The sequence below is a fragment of the Protomyctophum bolini genome (assembly GCF_963924005.1).
Source record: "Protomyctophum bolini genome assembly, chromosome: 1".
Classification (NCBI taxonomy): Eukaryota; Metazoa; Chordata; class Actinopteri; order Myctophiformes; family Myctophidae; genus Protomyctophum; species Protomyctophum bolini.
Window position 1 is genome coordinate 48,225,475 of NC_137862.1, and position 25,811 is coordinate 48,251,285.

Below are 25,811 nucleotides of genomic sequence, written 5' to 3' on the forward strand. Positions count from 1 at the left end.
AGGGTTTGGGGTAGGGTGTCGGACTAATGCGGAAACACTGCCGTGGTTGTTCTCGGCGACGCTGCGGCTGACGCTCCGGCCGGAAAATGCACTCGCTCTCTCTCCCTACTTGATCATACGCAAAAGCATCAAAAGTAGCAGATCCAAAAGCTTGAACGTGGTGCGAAGCAACATGTTTTGAGCTTGTTAAAATTGGTCACTATCAGTATCAGTATGTGGGCATGAAAGGGACAAGGACAGACAAATACAGGGATCTCCATTTATGGGTATATTGGTGTGCGAGGGCCGCATATCGGACGAGTAATCTAAATCTACAAAGTAACTTGTAAACGTACACCATTTGCCTGAGATGTAGTGGAGTAGAAATATAAACTAAAGTATTGAAAAGTGTAAATATTCAAGTAAAGATCTTTTAAAGTACCTAAACATTGTACTTACAGTAATTTTACAGCACGCTAGTATGTATGTACTTTGTTACTTTCTACCAGTGATGGAAGCGTTACACAGCTCCTGGCTCCAGGCCCAGGGAGCTTCTAAGTACTTCTACAAGGTCCTAGTGGCACTGAGCATTGACGCTCCAGAACAATATTTATGGAGGGTATTTTACACACAAAGTCCTGGATTTAAAAAGCTGGAACAAATGTTACAATAAGCTCCATCTCTGGCCCCGGTTTCCAACAGGTCTTTTAAAGTGTGCTGTCAGAAACACTGGTGATGTAGCTGCATGATGATCCCCACAAGTGGTCAGGGCGCCTGTTCAGGGGAGAGAGGATCGGTGGGGGGGATAGCGTGTACCTCCACATGCGTTACGCCCCCCCTGTCACGATAGGCAGGAGATAGAACCCAAGCGCAGAGCCATAATGAGAGAGTTCAGATTAACTTCTTTATTAATTCCAAAACAAAGGTAAAGCTTACACAAAACAACAAAAAGCAGCAAGCAGAAAACTCAAGGATACAAAGCTAAACTTATTTAAACTCAAAAACAGGGTTGCAAAGCAGTTCAAAAAAGCAAACCTTACATGAAGCCCAAGTTGTAATGTCCAAAATACCAAAATCTCTGAGACACACGAAGAAGACAGGACTGCCCGGAACACCTCAGGTGTCCTCAGGTGTGAAAGGGGCATGGCACTGTGGGGATAATGAGGGAGTGTGAGCAGGTGTGTGGCAAGGACTGAGAGTTGGAATGTAATGTGGGAGTGGTTGACATGGAGACATGGTCTGTAGGGCGCCAGACCATGACACCCCCTAGTGAGACCTGTCACTGTCGGGTGGAAAGAAGATGTTGGCTTGACGGCCCGGCTATCGGAGGAGACCTGAGGCTTTCTTCACCCTCCCAATGACTGATTGTGGGGGTTAGCAGAGATGGAGTACTTGTAGAGAGGCTGGGGAATTGGGAATTGGCTTTACTAAATTGGGACTTGGGGAGACAATGTTTTTCTTTTGTCTTGAAGGGGCATGTTTTGCACAATAAGAGTCTTTTCATTATGTCTGCCCACGATCTCTGTGATTCATACGTTTGTTTACCTGAGTCACTGATACTAAAATCTGATATTTTATTTTTTCTATGAACCTCATGTGACTTGACACCCATACTGTTATAAAACGAAAATAAAAATATTTTGAAAAGAAACACTGGTGATGTTAACTTTGATAGGCAATGTTTAAAAGCGATGAGTAAAGGTCCTTGCAGACTGGACACGCTTTTCGGAAAGATGGTGGACAAAACTCAGCTACAAATCCAAAAAACGCAGCCGTATTCAGGGACCTTGAGAGTAAGTGTTGTAAGTACATTTTGATGTTGCAAGTACTGTACTTTTGTACTTTTACTCAAGTAAAGTAAGTCATTTACTTGTAACAATGTTTCTACATTGTGGTTTTGCTACTTTTACTTAAGTAGCAAGATCCACCACTAGTCATGCCTCCCTGCCTTGTTAATTTAATTTTAGAGTTTTTTATTGAGCATAGAATAGGGTTATAGACAGGAAGTAATGTAGTACATATGTCATGCTTCTTTTTCTATTTTTACATACAAATACAGAGAACAGACAGGGAACAGGACAGTTCTGGTAGTACATGGACAGAGTTGTTTTTAAGTTGGTTTGGTCACAAAACTGACACTGAGACAAAACAAAAATTAGACTAAACGAAACGGAACAAGAGACAGGACGAGTAACGACCCCCCACCCTCCCACTTGGAACTTTGACGCCTTTTTCTATACATTTATTTCAATAGGGTAAATAGTAGTAATAGCCAGCAGGGATATATGAGAAGTAGAAAAGAGAGAAAAATAGACGGAAGTATAAGGAGTGGGGTTGGTGTGCGGAGTAGGAGGGGAACAACATGGTTTATAACCATTGGTCTATGGGACGTTCAGCAGACTTGAGAGATTCTCGAGATAGGTTATTGTCGGACCCCAGGAGGAGGTGAATCCCTGCCTTGTTAGACAAACTAATACCAACATGTCATTCACTCCAGTGCATTCCGCAGCCGTTAGTTCTAAAGGACACACACACACACACACACACACACACACACACACACACACACACACACACACACACACACACACACACACACACACACACACACACACACACACACACACACACACACACATGCGTGCATCCTATCCTATAAGCATCCTATACATGTCCGAAATCTCCACGTTGTGTGTGCAAAGGTGTCTGTAGTAGTTTATGTATCTCAATAACTGTCCCATCAATCTACCTCAAACTTGGTGATCAGAAGCGCCAATCCAATTGATAATTGGCCATATATGGAGATTACCAATATACTGATGGAAAATGATGGATGGTAGACTGGTAGAGGAACTGAGGGAGTTGTCCAGTGTGGTTGTCCAGAACCACAGATACAACCGATGTCACTATATAGCTGATGACATCAGGGATGTCCATTATGTGGGCATGAATGGGGAAGACAGATAGACAGGCGGGTACAACAGGTATTTCATAACCGTGCTGGGCATGATTTCCCAACTTGGATCATTCCTGACTTTCATTTTTCTCGAGTAGACTGATGCTGTTCTCAAAGTAGTGTCCAGGCACACCCAGGGGTCCTATGTTTAGGGGATCCAAATACACACAACTCTGAGAGTGTACAAATGGAACTATATTGACTCGTGAGGGTCAGAGTTTTTGAGAACCTGCACTAACCACTAACTATAATCTTGCAGGTATCTACAAAACCCAAGTTTATCATGAGTGTCACAGTGCTAGGCAGGAGAGTTAGGACCCAAACGCAGACAGACAAGTCGAGACAGAGGAGGTCAAATGCAACCAGTTTAATGCCAAAACTCAGGAACTTACAGAACACTGCTGACTACAATAACAATCTGACAAAGGAACTGAAAGACACGGGGAGTATATAGAGGCAAGGAAAAGAGGACACAGGTGAAAACATCTGACAATCAACACTAGGATAGGCTAACAGGCAAACAGAACACAGGTGACTAGGGTTACACTAATACAGGGAGGTGAGACAAGGCAGGTGACAGCAAACAAGGCAGCCAAGAAACACTAGGAACAATACTACAAAATAAAAGCATACAAGCACAGAAAAGTAAAACACCATCTAAAACTAAGAACAAGGAACACTAGAAAACATAACACATGTCACGGACCGTGACACTGAGAGTACAGATGGAAGCAAACCGGTCCATGTGGTTCACAGACCCTCAAGGTTTATTTGGTTTAGATAGACCTTGATTGATTGAAAATTTAATCGCCAGAGTTAAGATACAATAACAGTTAAGAGAAGTACTGTAAGCACTATCAATGATGAACAACAGTGTGACTCTTAAGATAGGACTGACTGGTTTTCTTCCACCTATACCAAATATCTTTGCCAAAAACAGCCAATCTACAAGCTCACAACGTGTTACTATTTTAGCAAAATAGCCAAAAATTGGCTAATTTGGGTAAATGTGGCCCCGGAATAGACATGGTTAAGACAGAATATACACTCTACAATAGCTTGCACTGTGCTGTACACAAAAATAATAAGGCTACACACATGCATGCCAGACCATGCTAGAGTCCACACTGTCAATCATTTAGCTGGGGACCCCCCTGGAACTGCAGATGACAATATCGTCATCTGTGTTATGGTTTCAAAACAATGCCTTTTGGTGACGGCTTGCATAGTGCATGCAGCGCTATGTAGTTCAGCTAAGTATTTGTTCAAAACAGCAGACCAATGCAAGAACAATGCCCGTCTGTGACGGGCGGCTAATTCAATGTTGCAATTTAAATTGCAGGGAAACAATCGCTACGCCTTGTCCTCATATGGTTTACCACAAGGGACAACCATCTGCTTGTAATGCAGCTCGCATCAAAGTGCCTCGAGGTAGTACACTGCGTCTACTTTGTTCTGAGATGTGATTTGAGGTGGTGACAGGATGAACACAATTTATTTTATACTGGGGAGGCCAGAAGAACATAAACTGAACGGAATGCTTATTATTAGAACCTCTTTCCCCAACTCTCCTCCCCCCTCCCCCTCCCTCTCTGCCACTTGTATTGACGCTGCGCACCAATCACAAAACGGGCTTCAGCCAATCCAGCCACTCACGGCACAAGTTGCGGTGGCTCCGGGGTAGAGTGCCAGTTCAAACCCAGGCTCCCCCAGAGTCAGTGTCGAAGTGTCGTTGAGCAAGACTATGAACCCCAAATTGCTCCCGATGTGCAGGTTGGTAAAAAGACACTCCATCTAGACCAAATGCCTTCACCAAACAATCGCCGATCTATTAGCTCATAAGAATATGCCCATCTTTTGGGGAGAATGTTGCCCCCAGAATAGGCACGCCGGGTTTAAGTGGTTAACGACAGTCAGACAGACTCCCTCACTGCTTGGATCTGGACAGTGCTGCTGATGATGAGACTTTGAAAATATGCTTGTCTTTGAAGCTTCGTTGCCTTGACCGTGCAGTGTGTGTGCGTGTGTGTGTGTGTGTGTGTGTGTGTGTGTGTGTGTGTGTGTGGGGGGGGGGGGTGTTCAAGCATGAGACAGTGTATTTCCTTTCTCTGTCTGTCTTTCTATAGGGCGTCTATTTGTGTACGCATATGCATAATATAGTCAGTTTTCTTGTCCTTTCATTTGCTTATGTAATGTCTAATTACATAAGCAACACACACACACGCACGCACGCATGCACTGTATAAAAATAATACATTCATTTAAATGTATGGAGCTCATATTTTAAGGGAATTCTGACAAAAATCTTGGTCCAGGAGCCACTCACCGTCTAGGTTCTCAAAGCCCCGGGTTCAAGACATCACCAGACCAGACCCAGCTGTCAGTACCAGTATACTCATTCTGGGGGTGACTTTGAGTACTAAACAGTTTTCTGAAATTGTGGCCTCAAATTTGCATATTTATAGGACACAGAGTATATATACTGTAGGCTTATAGCACCAATTACAATATAAACGGCCTGATTGTAACCGCAAGGTTGCCAGTTCGAACACGGGCTCCCCCAGAGTTAGTGTCGAAGTTTCCTTGAGCAAGACGCTGAACCCCTTGAATGGTTTCCACCGCCATTCGGTGTATGAATGATGTGTGTGTGTGAATGGGTGAATGTAATGCACAATCTATGTAAAGCGCCTTGCATAAAGGCGCTATATAAATGCACCATTTACCATTTATACAAGGTATCATCAGATCTAACTGGTCTATTATAGAAAGCGACCCTTGCCTGTTTCCTGAACCTCCCATTTTTTTTTCCTTTAGGAGAGCTCCCACTATAAGGCACAAATTGGTTCACAGTTACCTTCCTCCTGACAAAAAAGACATCTTGGCTTCACAAACCCATAGGGACGTATGAATTGTCCACATTGCTCTATAATGTCCTTCAGGCAAAAACCTTTTCAGACCTCAGAACACAGAAGATATACAAAATCAATGATTGTAGTAATTGTAGCACCACACATGCGGTCTATCGTCTCACATGCCCTTGCCCCGATGTATTTTATATATGGCAGAACTAAGTGCAGCTTAAGAGACCGCCTGGCTGAGGCTGAGCATAAATATGCCATTCAAATTAATAATGCTAATTACCCTATAGCCAGACACTTTAGTCAGTGTCATAACAATAATGACACAGAATTTAATATATAATATCAAACCCCTCACCCCTGAACCAGAGAGAAACATTCTGGATTCTCACCCTGGATGCAATTACCCCGCATGGCCAATGAGGACATAGGCTTCATGTGCTTTTTATAGGTTAATTTGGGCTCTATATTAACCTTTGCTACTATTACTATTTGTTGTCTCTGTCCTCCGTTATACATGTTATATGCTATATATTATTTAGCATTTATATCTGTAGCATTTCCAATGTATTTGTAGCTTTAAGTGTACTTATCTTTTTTTCCCCCTTTTTTTCTACTTGATGATTGTCTGATTGTTGAATCGCGTGATCTGCTTCTAAGTGGTTGATTGCTGGACTGGTCCCCACCTGTCTCCAGCCCTATTTAATGAGTTTGTTGCTCTGTGTTTTGTTAGCCCTGTTGAATAAAGTTTTCCTCCTTTTGAACCTTTAAGTGTGCCCGGATCTCCACTTTGTTCTATAGATGTGTTATCCCGATTGATCCCAGGAGCACCTTTTTACTATTTTTACATTTTGTATACCTGCACACCTCCTGAGCACCTGGTTGCTTCCTTGCCTCTAGTGCTGGGAATCAGCAGTCAGCTTTGTGGAAGTGGACTGTCTGGTCTCTGTGCCAGAGAGGCTCACTTCAGCCAGTGAAACTGAAGGCCCCATTATTCCAGATAAAGCATCTCCAGGTGAGAAAATGCATGCTTACTGATCAAGATAATTATTTTACCTGTGTCTCTGTGTGTGCAGTTTATGTTGCAAACCGCTGGACCGATCGGTGTCAATTAAACTTCGCATTCACACTAACTATGTTTACCCAGGGTAACTGGACTAAGCTCAAGAACTTGTTTACAGCCAGGCCCTGCTCATAGAACATTTCATGGTAGAGGTTCAATGCCTTGTCCAAGGGCACTTCAGCGGTGGTCATTTTAACGTGCCGGTCCGGGGATACGAACTAGCGACCTTCCGATATCAAGACCGCTCCCCAAACCGTTCGGCCATCGCTGCCGAGGCCAAACAAGCAGGCGGTACAAAAGAACTCTGTACCTCCAGTAACAATGACAGTGTCCACCGGCAGGCAGAGAACACCAGAACAACAACCTCCATGACGCTGTGATGAAGTTCTGTCTCCTCCTCATCCTCTTGTACAACCTAGCTGTAGGAGATCGATCATGAGGTGGAAGCAGTACTTGAGGACCTACACGGATAATTTTGTTATCATTATTATTATTAAAAGTATACAATACACGTGATATTAATACTAAATCATGATCAGAGTAATATGTGTCTCTAACTTCTAACAACTTCTCATTTGTTAAAATATACATGATCTAAAATACTTCCGTAATCTGTAGTTGGATTTGTATTTAATTGTTTAAATGCTATACATACACCAATGTTTAATTGCTGCCCTGAGGGCAGCTTTTGAATGCTGGTCTCAGGCAGCCAAATGCTATACATACCCTAATGTTAAATTGCTGCCCTGAGGGCAGCTTTCACTGCCATTCACTGCCATTCACTGCCATGTATTTCATCTAACCGCCGGTGCGAGGGTTGTCACTCATGAAAGCCCCCATGAAATGTATGATGAGTTCCCGTTCTGTTCTTTGGCTTTATAGAAGTGTATATTTGTACGTCGCTAAATGTTTTGATGAATTGAACAAGGTGGACCCTCTTGTAAACAAGTGTAATGGTTTATTGGGTCGGCCACTCACAGTTAACAGTCTTTGTATTGAGTTGTGCTTGAATTGTACTGTAATTCTGCAAACTGTTAATAAATATTTCAATCAATCAATCAATCAAAGCGTCATGGCGTATCCCGGGCACCATCGTCTTCCTTATCCTTCAGTAGAGAATTTCCTTGTGTTTTTCCCCCAGTAAGCTCCTTGGGAAACAGGTGGATAGTGAAGAAAGTCAGTCTTCCTACTGGCCAGGCAGAAGCCATTGACACGCATCACGCATGGCATGGGAGCCAAAACTGGAACTGGAAATTCGGTGAAAAATCCAGTTAATTATATGGCAGCCAGCTGGAACAGCTTGTGAACAAACACTATTTCTGAATGATTGCTGCCTTTGTTATATAATATAAAAGTAGACATATCACAAGTTGTTTTCCAATCAATTGTTGTTTTATTGAGGCATCTAAACAGCAGCAAATATCGTTTCTGGCTCAGGGGTTGATTTGGTTGTCAGGCGCAATGATGCCCCATCTTTCACATACAGATGGCACATTTTGCCACGTTTTATTTTATTTATTTCAACCGCTATATGATAACTTTAAACCTGCCGTCACTACATTTTGGACATGTCGTTATTGTCTACAAGCACAGATTGCAACACGATGCAATTTGAGCGAGCAGAATGGCTCTTTTAGCCTCTTTTCAAAATCGGCTTGATTGACTAAAGTGACTTCAATTGCTCGTACCTCATTTCCCCTAGTACGTAGTGCGAATGCTGTTATAATAAACAGTCTACAGACATGTGTATTCATTTACAGGCACACAATAAAGTAACAGCATGACAGTCCATGTTCCACACTCTGCACATGGCGGATGTCTATTAATGTTTTTATTTATTGGATATGACATTTCTGACAGGTGTTCAGAGTTAGCAAAACATTCAAAATGTATCATCACATACACATAGTTTTAAACAGTCATCCCGTTGTCTGAACTTGTAGTCTCAGTGAGACTTTGTTTTGGCTCGATGTGAGCTTAGTCTCCAGTTACCAGAAGTTACAACGGACTATACAGCCATTCTCGACCGTGAGGGTATTGCAAGTGGGCCCCCAAATAATTGGAAATATACACTATGATTTTATTGATAGTATAACAATATAAAACGAACAATACATATTCAAAAAAATATCATAGTATGTTTTCTTTAAAACCTTGAAAAATGAGTTTTCGTTGTGATAAACAGGAACTTAAAATATACTGTGTTAGTTCCATTGATCCAAGTCGGAAAATGCACCCATCTCACCCATCTGACCACTTAAGAGGGTGAGATGGGAACACTTCTTTGTTGCTTTTCAGGTGTGTCCTCCTGATCCAGAAAAGGTTGAGAACCACTAGAATAGTACAGTAGATCAAACCAGATAACTGAATATTTACAGTACAATTAAAAGGGTGAATGGAATGTGTGTAGATGCAATGGATAATATAGCTGCAAATAGTAATTAGCAGGCCAAACACTAAGTCAGTGAAACTAATGCCAGTCGACAATCTAAATGTACTTTTGAATCTACTACATGACTAGGAAGACCAAAAAGTGCTAATAAAAATTGTGGAAATAGCAGATCTGTAATCGGCGATTTTCAGTATCATTGACAGTTTTATTTTGTAACATTTCTGGAAAATCTTTGATTCTTTTGGAAAATACCAACATTTTAATACAGGAAAAAAGAAAATGTACTTTGTCATTGAATACTTAAGTATTTTTGTTAAAGCAAGCCACTTTAATTCAAGTACAAATGTTTACTTTAAACTTTTACTTGTAGTTGAGTAATATTTGACCCGGAGTATCTCTATACTATGATTCAAGTACTGAGGTTGAGTACTATATTACTATACTATAGTACTATACCTGTTCTTACAGTGTATACCTGTAAGAACAGTCAGTACAGTATACAGTACATCTGTATCACAGCAGTGCTTCCCAACCGGTGGGCCGGAGTTTCTTAAAAACCTTGAGAAATGTGATTCACTGTGATAGTGATAAATAAGAACTATGTTGGTTACATCGATCAAAATAATGTGCTTGGACCAAAATATATAGAAATTATTGACATTTTGCTAGAATGCCTTGATATTTAATAGACACCTGTTGGGCTGGGCAAATAAACCACACATATATCCAAACATTTAAAACCAACAACCGACTACATTTAGCTTCATTAAAAAGAAAATCATATATCAATTCGACACCAATATGTATTATAATTGTGGCGTGCAAAAGGAATAGTGAAAAATAGCAAAATTAGCCAAACTAGGTCAGAGCGCATCATGATGTGACGCGGTGTGAGCTTGTAGATTGGCAATTTTCACAGTATAAATATATTTTGACCTAAAATTAATCGGAATCGGAAATTGTGGCAAAAGTTATGAGATAATGGTGATATTGACTGAAGGTCATGTGGCCCAGCCCAACCTGGGGAAATGTGTTGTTTGTGACAGAGTTGTAGGAGGCCATCGTGAGCCATCACAACTTGTAATGGGACCCACACTGTCATCTTCTGAAAATAATGGTCAAAGTAAAAAATGTAAAAGAAACCACGTAAAAAAATTAAAGAAGAACATAAAACAGAATAAACTACTACGTGTAAATATCATCGCTGTCGGGAGGAAACCACCTAACTCGATTTGTGTGGTTTGGGATTTTTTTTCCTTTCATAAATCAATGCTATTGAACACCATTCACGTCTCTGTGTTGGTTAAAAAACATATTGGACCAATTTGCGCTTCGGCAAAACCTTTTATGACATTAGTTTGTAGATTTATCCCCCACATATGGCAGAGAATGATATAGAACTATATGTATTAAAAAAGAAAACAAGTAAAATGACGTGCTATTTTTTTTCAGAAGGTGATGTATACATCAGGCAGAGGGTGGGGGGAAGAAAACAGCTCACTCATATAGAGAGGTAGGTATAGACGTGGCTTTGGGCAGTCTTCATCCCAACGACAGGTCTGTAGCAGTAGTCTCAACACACAACACACTATTGAATAAAACAAAGAATGACTCAGATGACTGATGGTAATTGTGTGTGTGTGTGTGTGTGTGTGTGTGTGTGTGCGCGTGCGCGTGCATGTGTGCGTATGTGCCTGTGCGCGTGCATATATATATATATATTATGTCACAGTACTTCCATCACCGGAGGCGTTTTTACATGAAGGTCACGACTTGAGCCACGTGAGACATCGGCACCTCCGAAACGTCATTTCTTAGTCTGACGGGGGCCCTGCGTATAGGTGAGCTTGAAGAAAAAGAGCACTCCCTTTTCAAACTGACAATCGTACTGTAACACACATGATAGAGCACTTCACCCAATTTCAACCTAGCCTGTTCATATAAAACTGTGTTTTCAACCTTTTTTTTGTATCAATGCTCATTATTTATTCATCATTTGAGAAACGGACCACCGTGACATTTAGCCTCTCAGACCCAAAACGTAGAATATTCTGTTGTAGTTGGATACCATTTTGTCCACAATTCAATGCCGTATAGGTAGGAGATAGCAGGCTAACGATCAAAATGACAATTCTTCTACATTCTCTAATGGTGCAGTAGACTTCTCGTACATTAAAGTAATGCAGATGTTTCACTCTTGAGAGTGTAAAATGATACCAAATGTTCACGTAAGGGTCCATTTGGTTTCATTTTACGCTCTCAAGAGTTAAAAGATAATATAAGGGTTAAAGGTATAAGGGTCAATTTTGTTACCAGCTATCATTTAGCATTTAGACCACTTGGAACCCCCTCAAGAACCACTGGTGGTCCCCGGACCACTGGTTGAAAACCACTGATATAAAAGGTGCCAAAATACTCATGTATAAGATGGCACCATGTTCTATAATCACTCCGTCTCTCAGAGGAGGGCGAAACCTTTTATGACATTGCATTTTTAATTACCTGAAAAAAATTGTTTGGAGATTTACTCCAAATCTCCACACCCACAGCTGCTGTTGTTGTTGTTGTATGAAGGGAGGGGTTAGGGGAGCGGATGATATTGTGACTATATCACTGATTTATTTTTTCATCAGCACTTTCATTTGACTGTCAAGGTTTCAGCCAACAGGAAGAAACCCTAAATACAAAGGGAAGACATCATTGCACATAACAACCACACCACAGGGTCTAATGAAGTACTGTCACCTCATAGACACATACACAACTGGAAAAAATACAAAAGTCACAGCACATCATCTTGAAGATAGGTTGAAAATGGCTGAAGTGCTCCTTTAATAAGACATGTTGAGATGTGTGGCATCTGACCATCAGTGTTTGGTAGGCTGAAGACTATAAGCGAAGACTGGGGTGTAAGTGGTTAATGGACACTACAAATCGTCACTGTCAGATGGAGACCTTGTATGTCCAGAACCATTTTTATTACATAGGCCAAAACAAAAACACACATTAGTTGAAATATGGAGTTACCAGGTTTTTGCCTGACATGCCAGCGACGAAATGCAAATGAGAACAAACTTGCGGCCGTTTTGGCTATGGCTGGAAAACACAACATTAAATGGTTTGTGGTGCCTGGAGAGTCACTATATGACCATCCTGCCTGGCCCAATGAGGCAGCCAGCTCACATAAACACACACACACATTATGCCTCTTATGACTCACTGGGGTAGCTCTCTCTCTCTCTCTCTCTCTCTTAGACAGCGTGAAGGTACCCCCTCCTCTCTCTTTAATTTTATTAGCGTGGCTTGCAGTTGAACCCTGACTCGTGTGGGACCGTTCGTCTCAGCACCGCCACCATTTTCACGCCTTATTTGTAATCAAACAGAGCCAGCCACGCCGGGGGATGGGGAGGGGGCACAGACAAAGAAAGTATAAACTAATTTCGGCGCTGTCAGATGGAAACCTTGTATGTCCAAAACCGTTCCTCTTTGAGGGGTGCTATAGCCCCTCCGACGCCCGGTTTGTGTGTTCCCCGCCCGTGACGTCATGTGTGTGGACAAGTCTATGGACTTTTTATGACAAAATGTGTTCTGTCAATGGCCAGGTCAATGGCAAATGAATGACGTACTGGTGATGAGAGGCTTTACGCAAGTGTGATTTTGCTTTTGTCCCCACACGTCTCATATATGCCATTGACAATGAAAGAGGAAATTAGGTGAAATGTCCGCCTGTAAATTTAACCAAACAATCACATAAATTCAGTTGGTCATGAGATGACGTATGATGATGGATAATGATATGTATAATGATATAATATAATAATAAGAGCGCCCCTCACTCCACATGGGTGTGATTTTTATTATTAAACTAGAGCGGCAGTCTTGGGCACTCATGGCCTACTTGGAACGATGCAAGTTGGAAATGCATGCCCCACCCAGTTATTATGTCTGTGTCCCTTTTATGCCCACATATGGAGTTCTTTGTCAGGCATGACCAAATATGAGATATGCCAGATGTCAGAACAGTCAGTGTGACTGTGTCAGAACAGGCCAGCTCCATATATGGAGATATAGGGGTGATCAGGTCCAGAGCCCCGGCAGAGGCTTTTGTGCTGGTTCTGGACAACCGGCTATCCGACAGACTCGACACCTGCAGGCGCTGCACCCCCTGTGGTGGGGTGGAACACACCTGTGTCGATTTTGAAGTTGTTGAGACGGTTCTCGAGTTACGTGGATTACAGACGTACTACATATGTACGTACGTACACACACACACACACACACACACACACACACACACACACACACACACACACACACACACACACACACACACACAGACTTGGTGCATTTAAAAAACCAACATACTGTAAAAAATAAATAAATTGTGAAAATAGCAAAACAACAAGCTTTTAGATCACTACTTTAGCGACACTCCTGTATGATGACACGGGACGTTAATTGACTCAAATAGGGAGATACAAGGTTTCCCCCCCGACAGCGTCAATTTGTAAATGTCTCCGCTGCTGTGTGTCCTCATGGTGAGGTGACTCGGTGACATTAGGATCGGTGGAGTAGCACTATATGAGGGCTTGAATAATAATGACTATGCAGGGGAGACTGACATGGGGATCTGAGCGGTTGGCGTAGAATGCACTGTACTGTGATGTGCACGTGTGTGACTGTGTGTGTGTGTGTGATAGTGTGAGTGTGAGTGTGAGTGTGAGTGTGAGTGTGAGTGAGTGTGAGTGTGAGTGTGTGTGTGTGTGTGTGTGTTTCTGTATAGGTTAAATACTCCACATTCTTCAGTGCCAGTAGAGCCCTTTACCACGGGCCCAGGATACAAAAAAAAAATACAAAAAAAGGGAGGGGGGGGGGGGGGGGGGGGGATCCATTCACATTTCAATGGAACAGCATTCCTCTGGGAGGCTGCCTGGCCCGGGCAACCATCCATCCGTCCGTCCGATCATCCATCCATCCCTCCATCCATCGCCAGTCCCATCAGGACCTGTAGCAATGGACACAACAAACAAAACAACACGTTGTTAGACAGACCATATACACCAACGTAAATGAAGCTAATTAAGCCCCGAATGGAACAGCCTGTATAGTCACTCTGTGTATATCGACTACCCTGAACACTGTAATCCGTTATTATCTCCCAAATTATCGGCGCTGTGACGTAGGTATCATGCATAAACCTCATATCGCCATATATCGTCTCTGTCGGGTGGAAACCTCTATATGTCCACAACTCTTACTTTTCAGGATTCAAATTCAGAAAGTAGCCAAAGTATAGCTCAAAACGTGTCGCTTTGTGCCACGTTTTGAACGTGTGGATCTGCTACTTTTGAGACACTGTAGGATGATCAAGTAGGGCATCAATTAATATTAGGAAAAAGAAAAAATGGAGATAAGAGGTTTCTGCCGAACAGCAATGTTGTATTAGCCCTTACCCCCCCCCCCTCCCCATACATTCATTCATGACTTGCCATATGAATGCCCTATTTTGTCATACTACAGTGAAACGGTATCTACTGTAGGCCTGATTAGTAGGCAGGTGTCTGATCTGTCCATAGTCCTCCAATGAGACGCAGGGTGATTTTTTTTAGGTAGGCCTACTTTTACTTTACTTGATAACTTCCATTTTCCAGTACATATAATTCTACTCCACTACATCTCATATACAAAATATTTGAATATATTGCATAATATTATTCAATTCAACCTATATTCAATTACAACCTTGAGTAGCCTACTATTACTTTGGTATTGCAATGTTGATACCTCCACTACATACTAAAGTAAAACTTTGATTTTGATTTGTAATAGATCATTTTTATATTGAGATGTTGCAACTTAGCCTAAAAATACATTGGAGTATTTGAATGTAATCAGAGCATATCGCCTTTGCACACCATATGTTGTGCAAAGGCGATATGCACAGGCACAGGTGTGAAAATACAAGCTGCGTTTAAATACTTAATAATCCCCCACAATCACAAACACCTTTCACCATGCTTGTATTGTATTCATTACATTTTTGTAGGATGTTTCATACCAGCATAGACATGTCCTGTACAGCTTACTTAACGCTTGCTGGCAAACACGTGATTAGATTTCACTTTTGTTTTCTTTTCTATTAATGCAAGCAGTGAACAATGTGTTATTAAATAAAAGGTTGAAATCCTATTTGAAATGACCAAACCTGCCTACCGATGATGTGACTGGTAGGCAGGTTGCGGAACTGTCCAAAGGCCTCCTCTGAGACACAGATCAAATAGACAGAAATGGTGCCATCTTAAGTGAGGACCATTTTTATGAAGATAGGTTGGACATGGGTGAAGTTGGAGATACAAGGTTTCTGCCGGACCCCAACGATATCCACTCTCTCTATGAAGTCCCTACAAGATAGTAACACTGACTGCACTGATATAAAGAGCTATTGAAGGGCGCCAACTCCCCTACTGCTTCCTTTGAGGCGAAATATGAAAGTTTCAAAGGTCATTAATCTTGACTCGAGAATGAGCACATAATTCATTAAATCATCAGATATTTCAGCAAAGAACCCATTAAGTCCACTAAGTAATTTAAAGCACTGAGGGTCTGTCCATAAAGCAGTGTTTGGCAGGCACCGCGTCATGCCGTCTCGCCCAGCGCAGTGTGTACAGCTACAGACCACATCATTAGCCCTCCGGTTGGGTTCGGGCTTGAATTCACACCGGGGCCACTGGCACAAAAAAAAAAGGAATGCACTCACATTACCGTAGGGCAGCCCTTTTAATTTCAAGGGCCCCAAGTTTCATAAGCATTAGGCCACAGACCTCCATTTGCTATGATTTTTTTCTCTGGGAACCCAATCTGCGCTTTGATATCATAAGCGTCCCCTCCGCAACCCCACGTCAGATCTGTCCCAGAATATCACCTGATTTCAACCAACATAAATTCTGCCCACTAAGACGGACGTTCCTCACGGAATACCAAACAAAATGTCCCTGAGGGTGTTCTGAATGGGTCTGTAACTCTGAGATTGTACAAATGGAACCAAATGGGTCGATTCCATTTGTACACTTTATGTTATGGGGGTCCTTGAAATGAAAAAGTAAAGTAAATGGAACAGAGCCATAACACATGAATTGCTTTTGACGGAATATTACGTCATTTAAAATCCAACCGTTGTCTGCCTCTGATGGAATTCTCCGTCAGAAGTACTTGTCTCGAGACAAGTACTTGTCTCTCTGAAAATCAACATTCAACACTGGCTCAGTTGCTAGGCATCGCCTTCGTCACCCCCCAGCACCAGGATGTTTGCGCACAGCCCCATGAGCTCCATTCAAAGTAGGATCTTCATGGCTATTATATTTGAAACTATATGAGCGCTGTCCGTGGTTTTGATCATCCATGCAAGGTTTGGATGTGATTTGTGATCGCATCGCTCCTGACATATTCCGTTTCTGGCGAAAGATAAACAGCGTGAGCTACTGCTAACAGAAGCCGTTTCTTACAATGGAGGTCTGCGAGTGACTAAGCTGGATTTGAAAACATGGTAATCTAACATGGTAATCTGCCGTATTCTGCCTGGCACAGCCAACTGGCCTCTGTCACCACCTTGCGGCAGACAATTCATTTTAATTAGTATCACTCGTAACACCAGTATAGGGAAGGGCCTGGAAGTATATGAAGCGTTATTCTGTGTGCATGTAGCCCATTGTGTTGGTGTAATGGCTGCTGCGGCTTGTCGGTTCGTACTCACTGTGTTATCTTGCAGTTGTTTGTGGTGACAAAGCGTCCTGTGTAGTGGATGTTGCACCGGATCACGTTGTTGGTGAAGTCTGATTCCAGTACCAGGTACTTGGGGTTTACCTGGAGCTACAGACAAAGTCAAATTATGGACATAAGAGGTTTATGACAGCAACGACATACAGTACCTATAGGTTCTGAATTTGTAGAACTCTGCGTAGGTGCGTACAGTAGGTACTAGGGGTGAGACGATATATAGATATCGCAATATATATCGCTGTGATATACAGTATACTATATATCGTATCGTCCTCCCGATATCATGATAATGATTAGTATAGGCTACCCATTGTTGTGGACAGACAAGTTGTGGACAAGTTGCAGTCAGTGTTTTACTGTTTGGAGGAGGCAAGATTCATATACTTTATGGCCAGTTTGTGACACCAACATCTTACATATTTTTTGCCTTTTATAGTTATTTTTTCATTTTCAGTTACAGATATCGTGATATATCGTTGATGAAATCTCTTGCAATATATTTAATATCACAATATTGCAATATTTTGAATATGGTGATGTTATCATTATCGAGGACCTAATATCGCCACAGATATGGTATCGTGAGGTACCCATATCGTTCCACAGCGCACGGAAAAACAAATCTAGTTAATCCCGTGAAATATTAGCTCACTCTGATCTCGTAGTCGAAAAAGAGCCTTTGGAGTCCGTTTTGGAATTGGACGAGGTCACAGGGTCATCCAGGAGGACAATGACGTGTTTTATCAAAGCGTCATTGAGCGCTAGAGACATTGAGAGCCCAGGCTACAGAAGCAGCTCCACTATTTGTTAAGGCTTAATACTTAAACCGAGTGTTTTTTCCCTCAACATGAATTGGGCTATGATTCTCCTTGGTTGAAAGACTGCACACGGCATGTAGGATTCAAAGGAGTGCAGTGGATATTGCCTCTGTCGGCCAGAATACCCTGTATCTCCACATTTCAACTTCAAATGTTTTTTTTTGTTGGTTTTTTTTCACTCTTACAAGAGTCATGCAAAATAGTAGCCAAAATAATCCATCTAGCTCTGCAAAATGTGTGTGGTTATAGGTGTGTATGTGTAGGTTTTATTAATATTTAACGGATTAAAAGCATTAAAGAACCACAGCCATTAAACCTTACCATCATATAATTGGTCCACACTAATAAGTTGGCAAACTTTCTGTTTTCTCACTGTGTCTCATTAAGGCCTATTCATACTCAAGTTTGAGGCGATAGCTTATCACCGCGGTGTAGTTTTCTAAAGGTTTCATCAGCTATCACTGCGGACTCCGACACATCTCTGTTTTAACTGTCCGACAAGTCCGTTCACCCTGGGGCTATCACCTCATTCACAGATTTTTTATCTTGTTTGAAATGTCCAAACTTACATACCCGATGATATCACTGGTAGGCAGGTTTTTGAAACAGGCCTCCTTGAATATACAGTAATCCTCCCATCTTATATAGTGAGCATTACTGAAGACCAATTATATGAAGTTAGGTTGAAAGATATTGAAGTGGTCCTTTAACGAGAGCTTGTGACTAAATTATGACTACATTGGACACATGGAACACAGTTTTTTTTTCCTCTCTCCCATGTCCTGTAAAGTTTTCTGGACATACAAGTTTTTCACCCGACATTGACGGTATGAGACGCATTGTGTGGCATTGATCTGGTCCATGTATTAAACTTTATGTGTCATTCAAGCGTGACCTGGGAATACAATGGCATATAATGTGGCTATTTGATCCTTCAATCAAGTCAAGACCCGTGACAGCTTTTGCAGAGTCATTGAGGAACTGCGGCAAATGTCAAAACTCTACAGAAAGTTTCCATCCGCTTTTGTTGCCGTCACAATCAATTATCTTTGGTGGAACAGCTAGACCCTGATGGGCTCCCCAAAACTTTTCCATGCCAAGGACTCGCAGATAATAGCGAAGTCCAAAATAAGTAGATCTGCTATTATTGAATGTTTATATTTGAAAACCTTTGGCGATCATGACAAATAAAGACATGGCCGTAATTGAATGTGGTTAGAGTGGCGATCTGATTAATTTAATATCAAATGGGATATATTACACGCACGCACGCACGCACGCACGCACGCACACACACACACACACACACACACACACACACACACACACACACACACACACACACACACACACACACACACACACACACACACACACACACACACACACACACACACACACACACACACACACACACACACACACACACACACACACACACACACGCATAGGGGTAGAGTGCCCTTGTGCTCTCCACACACCCAAAGTTCAGAAGTTCTTACCTTTAATATGTAGTTTCCTGGCTGGATGTCGGTGATATCAATCCACTGGCAGTCGATGTCAGCGTTGTAGGTATCGTAGCAGCCTGGACTAAGACCCTGGAGGAACACACAGACATACCAGTAATGAGGTTTGAGGCTTTAGACTAGAGCAACGTTTCCCAAACAGTTGCGTCAAATGAACGTCCAAACAAACTTTCTCCCTTCTATCACTTAACCACCTAAGACCTGCACACTTCGTCGTATAGGCCACAGCCACAGTATTCGCCTATATGATGTCAATAGCAGATTGACAAGCTCAAAACGTGTCGCTTTGCGCCACATTTCGAGCTTGCAGATCTGCTGCTTTTGATACATTTGTGAACGTTGTTGTATGGTAAATGGTGCATTGATATGGCGCCTTTTATCCAAGGTGCTTTACATAGATTGTGCATTTCATTCACCCATTCACGTACACATTCATACATCGATGCCGGAGGAAACCATGCAAGGTACCAACCTCCACATCAGGAGCAAGTAGGGGTTCAAAGTCATGCTCAAGGACACTTCGACACTAACTCTGGGGTAGCCCGGGTTTGAACTGGGCTATATCTTGCGCCACACCTCAACTCTTATCCCTAAACTTATTTGCCATTTCTTACTATTTAAAAAAACCTTTTAAAATAGTTCAAATAATTGATCTACAAGCTCACAACGTCTCGATGTAGATTGGCTAGTTGAACTATGTTAAAATGTTTTTCAAAATAGTTTAAAAAATGGCAAATAAGTTTAGGGAGTGGCACAAGATGGAGCCCTTAGAATATGGAGATAAGAGATTTCTGCGCGACAGGCAGCGACGATATCCTCTGGTAATCATGTACCTGTGTGTGAGAGGTGCAGGCGTAACGCTTCAGGTGACCAAAGTCACATGTGGTGTCCTCAAGACAGAAGCTGGCCTTGTGTCCCTCTGCCACCTTGCGCCCGGTGGCCACCTCCAACAGGTCATAGTGGCTGAACTCATCCATACTGTGGTAGTGCCTATTGGAGAAATAAAACAAAAAAACAGGGGAAATTTAAAGATGGAGTGCCGTGATTTTTGTACTTTTTCTGTTTTGTATACATGTGTCTATGGAGTTAACATTACTCTAATAGACCCCCAGGTATGGTTAGAATATTGTCTTTGTCTTCCCTGTGTGTTTTTGGTTTCTCAAAAGGCCCAATTGAGGCCCAGGTCAAAAAGGCCCAATGGAAATGACAGTGATATAGTGACATCAGAATATCATCCCCTCCCCTAACCCCTCCCTCTTTATCATACAACAACAGATGTGGGTGCAGCTTCAGTTCAGGTGGATCACCACCCATCAACACCCACCAGGCAAACCAGGCATATTTAATGAACTGGTGGGTGTGGCCAGATAATGTTTTAACACTTTCTGTACACCTTTTTGAAAAAAATCTTTCTCCTAGTATAATCATAATAACTCCTGAGATGACGTGCACCATTTCTGTCTCACGTGACACAGAGGAGGTCTGTGAATAGTTCTGAAACCTGCCTACCGGCAGGCAGGCAGCCATCAGTGTGGCTTATTTACTAATGACTAGTTATGTTTTTATTAATGCAATGAACTTAAATATGAAGACACAGTAAACTTAAGTTAACTTTTAAGGAAGTACAAGGCTGTAGTTTCAAGTAGACAGCCATTTTGGCATCTCATAATTCAACATTATGAGGACCAATACACAAAGATACATTGAAAATGTACACCTTTTAAAGCAAAAAGTGTTGCTGGTTTCACTTTTAAGAGGGGGAGTTTGAACCACGGGCGTGGAGCTGCAACGGGGAATGGCAGGTTTATCTGGTCATTTGTTTATTACCAGAGATTAGTTTCCACTGAGGACCACTTTGGCAATAAAGGGCTTTTCAGTAATGCATTTATAAAGTGCTCTCTTCTGGGATTTGGTGTCATCATCATTCTATACTTGTTTGTGCTTTTACATTCTTAATAAAAATCCAATCAGATCACAGGATGTGAGGCAATGATGCACGCATGCCAGAATGCAGGGCGGTTCCTTCAAACAGATGGCCCCGGTTCACATGTTGAAAGAATGATGCACTGGTCTGGTCTCACCCACTAATGACTGCTTATAGAAATCACCACGCTACACTATCACATCATGGGTCTAGTGGACCATCAAATTGGGAGCACAGTTTGGTAACCTTCCAGACTACACACCGTTCTAAGCAGGGCTGGAAAGTAACTGTAATTACAATTAATCTAAAAGCTCACAACGCAGCACAATTTGTTATAATTTGTTGGCAATACAGAAAGTATTGCCAACACTTTTGCACTTCCACACAAGTATATTTCTCAATACAGGCCTTTTACGTAACAGAATATATTCTATTGTGGTATTAACACCTTTTCTTAAGTAAAGAAATCAGACTGTACTGTATATTGTACTGTACTGTACTGTACTACAAGCCCTCCTCCCTGGCCTCCCACCCTAAAAACTAATCATTGTGTATATTCCTGCACTATACCTGCATTGAGTGACCTTGGTAAATAGAATTTGATCTATTGAAGATTCTGACCTTCAAATGTACATCATTTTTGTTTTGATTGTATTGCTGTACTGTTGTATTGTTCTTTCTGCTCTGGCAATGTAAACGTATGTTTTCTCATGCCAATAAAGCCCTTTGAATTGAAATTGGTATTAGCGAGGTGTTTCAGCTGTTCGTGCTGTTCGACACAGGGACTAGACACGTATAGGGACATACATAGCTGCATATAGGAGTGGCTAGCACCACTCAAAAGTACTTCTTTCACCACTGTTTCTGAGGAGAAGTATGCGAGTGCAGGCATGTCGCTAGGGTTATCAAGGGGGCATCATCATCCTTCAACATTTATTTCTCATACTAACAAGGTAGTGTGCATGTTGGCAAAGCAAGCAGCTGTATAAATGTCATGATGATTTTCTTCCATCAAAATCAATGCATATTATGACAAACTAGGTCTCCACCAGGTCAGGAACATTTGTGAAATCACAGAAATCGCACACTGTGTTCATGATTTAAGGCATTTGGTAATCCTTTGGGATGGAATATGCTAAATCGGACTGATCCGTGTTAGACTGTTAGTCACATGACTATAGAGATAGTGGGCTGTATTTTGCGTGTCTTAAGTACCAGGTCTTATTCCCTAACTTGAGTAAACTAAAGACCTGGAGGCGTGATCAATGCTCTTTAGCCACTCAGAATAGCCAAATGGCATTGATCACGCCTCCAGGCCTTTAGTTTACTCAAGTTAGGGAATAATACCTGGTACTTAAGACACGCAAAATACAGCCCAGTGTGTATACCGATTTGCGTGATGTATGGATTTAATCTGTAGGAGTAATCTAAGATTTTTGCCCTAAAGTTATTAGTGTGCAATTGTAATGCAGGCGCTATTATAAATGCACCATTTACCATTTATCCGCCTGCCGTCAACGAGGCGGATGCGTGCACGCGACCTCGGATGAGGTTGCTTCTCACCCTTAGGCATCCTACTGGTATTATTATATTACTAGACCTATGCCCGTCGGGCACAATTCTACTTGGGAACGATGCAAATCGGGAATGCATACCCCCAACCGTAGTATGAAATACCTGTTATATCCGTTGTCATAGCACTCATTTTAACCGTCTGTTTGTGTCCCTTTTGTGGCCATATAATGGAGATCTCCGTATCTGTCTGCCTGTATCCCTTTTATGCCCATATATGGAGTTTCCTGATGTTCAGTATATGGGCATATATGGGCCTGGCCATATATGGGCATATGGGGGGAGGGGGGGCGGGTTGATTTGGCGATTGTGGAAAGTCCATGACATTAGTAAACGTCTGTGGAGAATGTCTGAAGAGTGCAAACTGACTGTGAAAAGTTGACTGACTAATCAAAAGGCAGGTGTGGGGTTGCCATTGCAATCAACTGGCTCAGGCAGAGCCTGGAAATTGGACAGGTGTGGGGGCCTGACCAGAGCCTTTTCTGGCAATTCTGGACAGCGAGAGAGCTGGGGGTGCTATGGGGGTGTTGGCTATTTACAGGGGGGGCTAATGCATCTTGGTTTACATAGAAATGCAGTCAATTGGGCTTGTTTGGAGGGGGGCTTAGGGGGGCCCCTTATCCCCCCCCCCCCCGTTTATCCAACCAACTCAAGGCCAGGCACTGCACTCCCTGTGGCGGTGTGGAATGTGTGTGCCGGAAGTCTGTGGCGTGAACGGTTCTCGAGTTGCGTGGATTACAGACGTACACACACACACACACACACACACACACACACACACACACACACACACACACACACACACACACACACACACACACACACACACACACACACACACACACACGTATACAGACAGACGTGCATTTATTGTAAGATATTCTGAGAGAGAGAGAAACTTGTCCTCAATTTCATTTGCAATAGGAGTAAATAAAAGTTTGGGTTTATGACAAATAAATAACCTTTTACCTTCTTTCCTCAACACTAATTATCCATAATATATAAATGATGGATATGGGGTCAGGACAGCTAGGCCTTTTCGTGGAGGGGTCAGAATAACATTTGGATTTAAACTGTTCTTTCTGAGGATATAATGAAGCCTTGTTCCAAAAAAGACTATTTTTTACCTATTTAAACTTGAAAACGGGTCAAAAGAATGACCCTAACACAATGGAAGGGTTAAGCCCATAATACTCATACAAACTTTTGTATATGGGTTTGGTTGGTGTAAATAATGTTTATATGCTTGAAAACCTATCGTGGTTAGAGTGGCTGCTCTGAGACTAGGAGGTTGCGGTTCGACCCCCGACTGGGGTGACACTCCGCAACTGTACTGTACTGTACTGTGCATCAAGCACCCTCACACTATGGGTGTCACGGTGCAACTCAGGATATGTAGGACCCAATTACAGAAACAGAGCAGGAGCAGAGCAGGTCAAATGTAGTTGATTTATTCTCCAAAACACAGGAACACAAGAGAATGCAAAGAACACTACAAGAACATAACTAGGACTGAAAACTGTAACAACATCTATAATCAAGCAGGGAACACAAGGGACTGAGGGTTTAAGTAGACACAGGGATCACAATACACAGGTGAACGGAACAAACAATCAACACTGGGATTGGCTGGGAGACTAACAGGACACAGGTGGAGAAAACTAGTAATCACAGGGAGGTGAGACAAGACTGGCAAACACAACAAGGCAGAACAGGAAACACTAGGGCAACACTACATAATAAAATTGTATAACAGACTGATATCGTGACAATGGGAACATGTCTATATAGGCTACAGCCCTATATGGGCCTCATGGCTCGGCAAGGCTTCTTACTTACAGTACAAATACTAGTACAAATTGCATGTACTTTGTAGTCCACAGTACTGTAGTCCTCTAATTTAAATGAAAGGAGTTGTTCATTTGCTCAACCTGTGGCACCTCACCTGTTCACGTTTAGATTGTCAGTGATGTTGCAGCATGGATAAACATCACACAGTATCAAAGGACAAGGCATTTTAATTAATGACAACAATAATGCACTGATGAGACAAGACATTAACACCCCAATGATGTATGAATGGCTGTTAATGACCGTATCTGCAAAGTAAGATCAGAGGTGGGTGCATGCGCTCGTCCACGCGTGGCTGGGGAGTGTGTATTATTGCCTTTTTCTGTGTATAATTATGAGCAAGCGAATGCACGTGTATAGGTGTGTGATTCTGCACGTATATTTGTGAGTGCCTTCTTGCGTTGTATGTTGTCTCCGCCGGGTTCATTATAAAAAAACACAAAAAGTTAAAATATGGAGATGTGAGGTTTTTGCCCGACGCCAACGATGTGTTTGCATGGAATTGCACAGCTTTAAATGCTTGGAAACGCCTGGATGCACACGACCACCGATCACCTCAATTGAGTTAGCTGTCACAGGCAGAATTGAAACCTTGTCCAAAACTGTTATAACCAATGGATCCAATCTACTCCGTAGTTATTCTTTTTCATTGGTTCAACATTAGTCTCGCATAGCCAGACAGCTATTAACTATAATGCTATATAGTCTTGAACTATCCCAAAATCCGAGTAAGGAAGCTGTGCTTAGATGATTTCTAGCCTATTTATATTGGGATAAATTTGCACGACTGTAAAGACGTAAATGGAAGTGGAAGCCTTCACTTCCGCTTTATCGCTTAGTCATGATCAGAGTTTCCGCTCTCCAGATTCTATGACGGAAGCATTTTCGCATGGCCAGACACTGGCCTCATATGTCCATAACTGTTAAAAATAATAAAAATAGACAGGTTCAAAACACAGTGCAAATCTGCTATTTATAATACTTTGTGGAACATTGTAGTGCACAAGTCTAATTTCATTGTTCTTTCCCAGGATGACCAAAACTAAACAAAACTAGAACTGCACTCTGTCGACTGCCTACTCGCTTGTTGCACACA

The 25,811-nt window shown here is 42.1% G+C and overlaps 1 protein-coding gene across 1 annotated transcript in view; it reads right to left on the reverse strand.

The window, feature by feature from the left end:
- Positions 1 to 12,211: 12,211 nt before the first annotated feature.
- loxl1 (lysyl oxidase-like 1) overlaps positions 12,212 to 25,811 on the reverse strand; it is a 39,466-nt gene continuing 25,866 nt past the window's right edge. Inside the window, exons 4-7 of the mRNA XM_080767374.1 lie at positions 20,202 to 20,358; positions 19,345 to 19,440; positions 16,999 to 17,114; positions 12,212 to 14,253 (exon numbers count right to left, since the gene is read on the reverse strand). Of these exons, the coding sequence (XP_080623500.1) occupies positions 14,247 to 14,253; positions 16,999 to 17,114; positions 19,345 to 19,440; positions 20,202 to 20,358 (376 nt within the window). The 3' untranslated portion in view covers positions 12,212 to 14,246. The remainder of the gene's footprint in view (positions 14,254 to 16,998; positions 17,115 to 19,344; positions 19,441 to 20,201; positions 20,359 to 25,811) is intronic.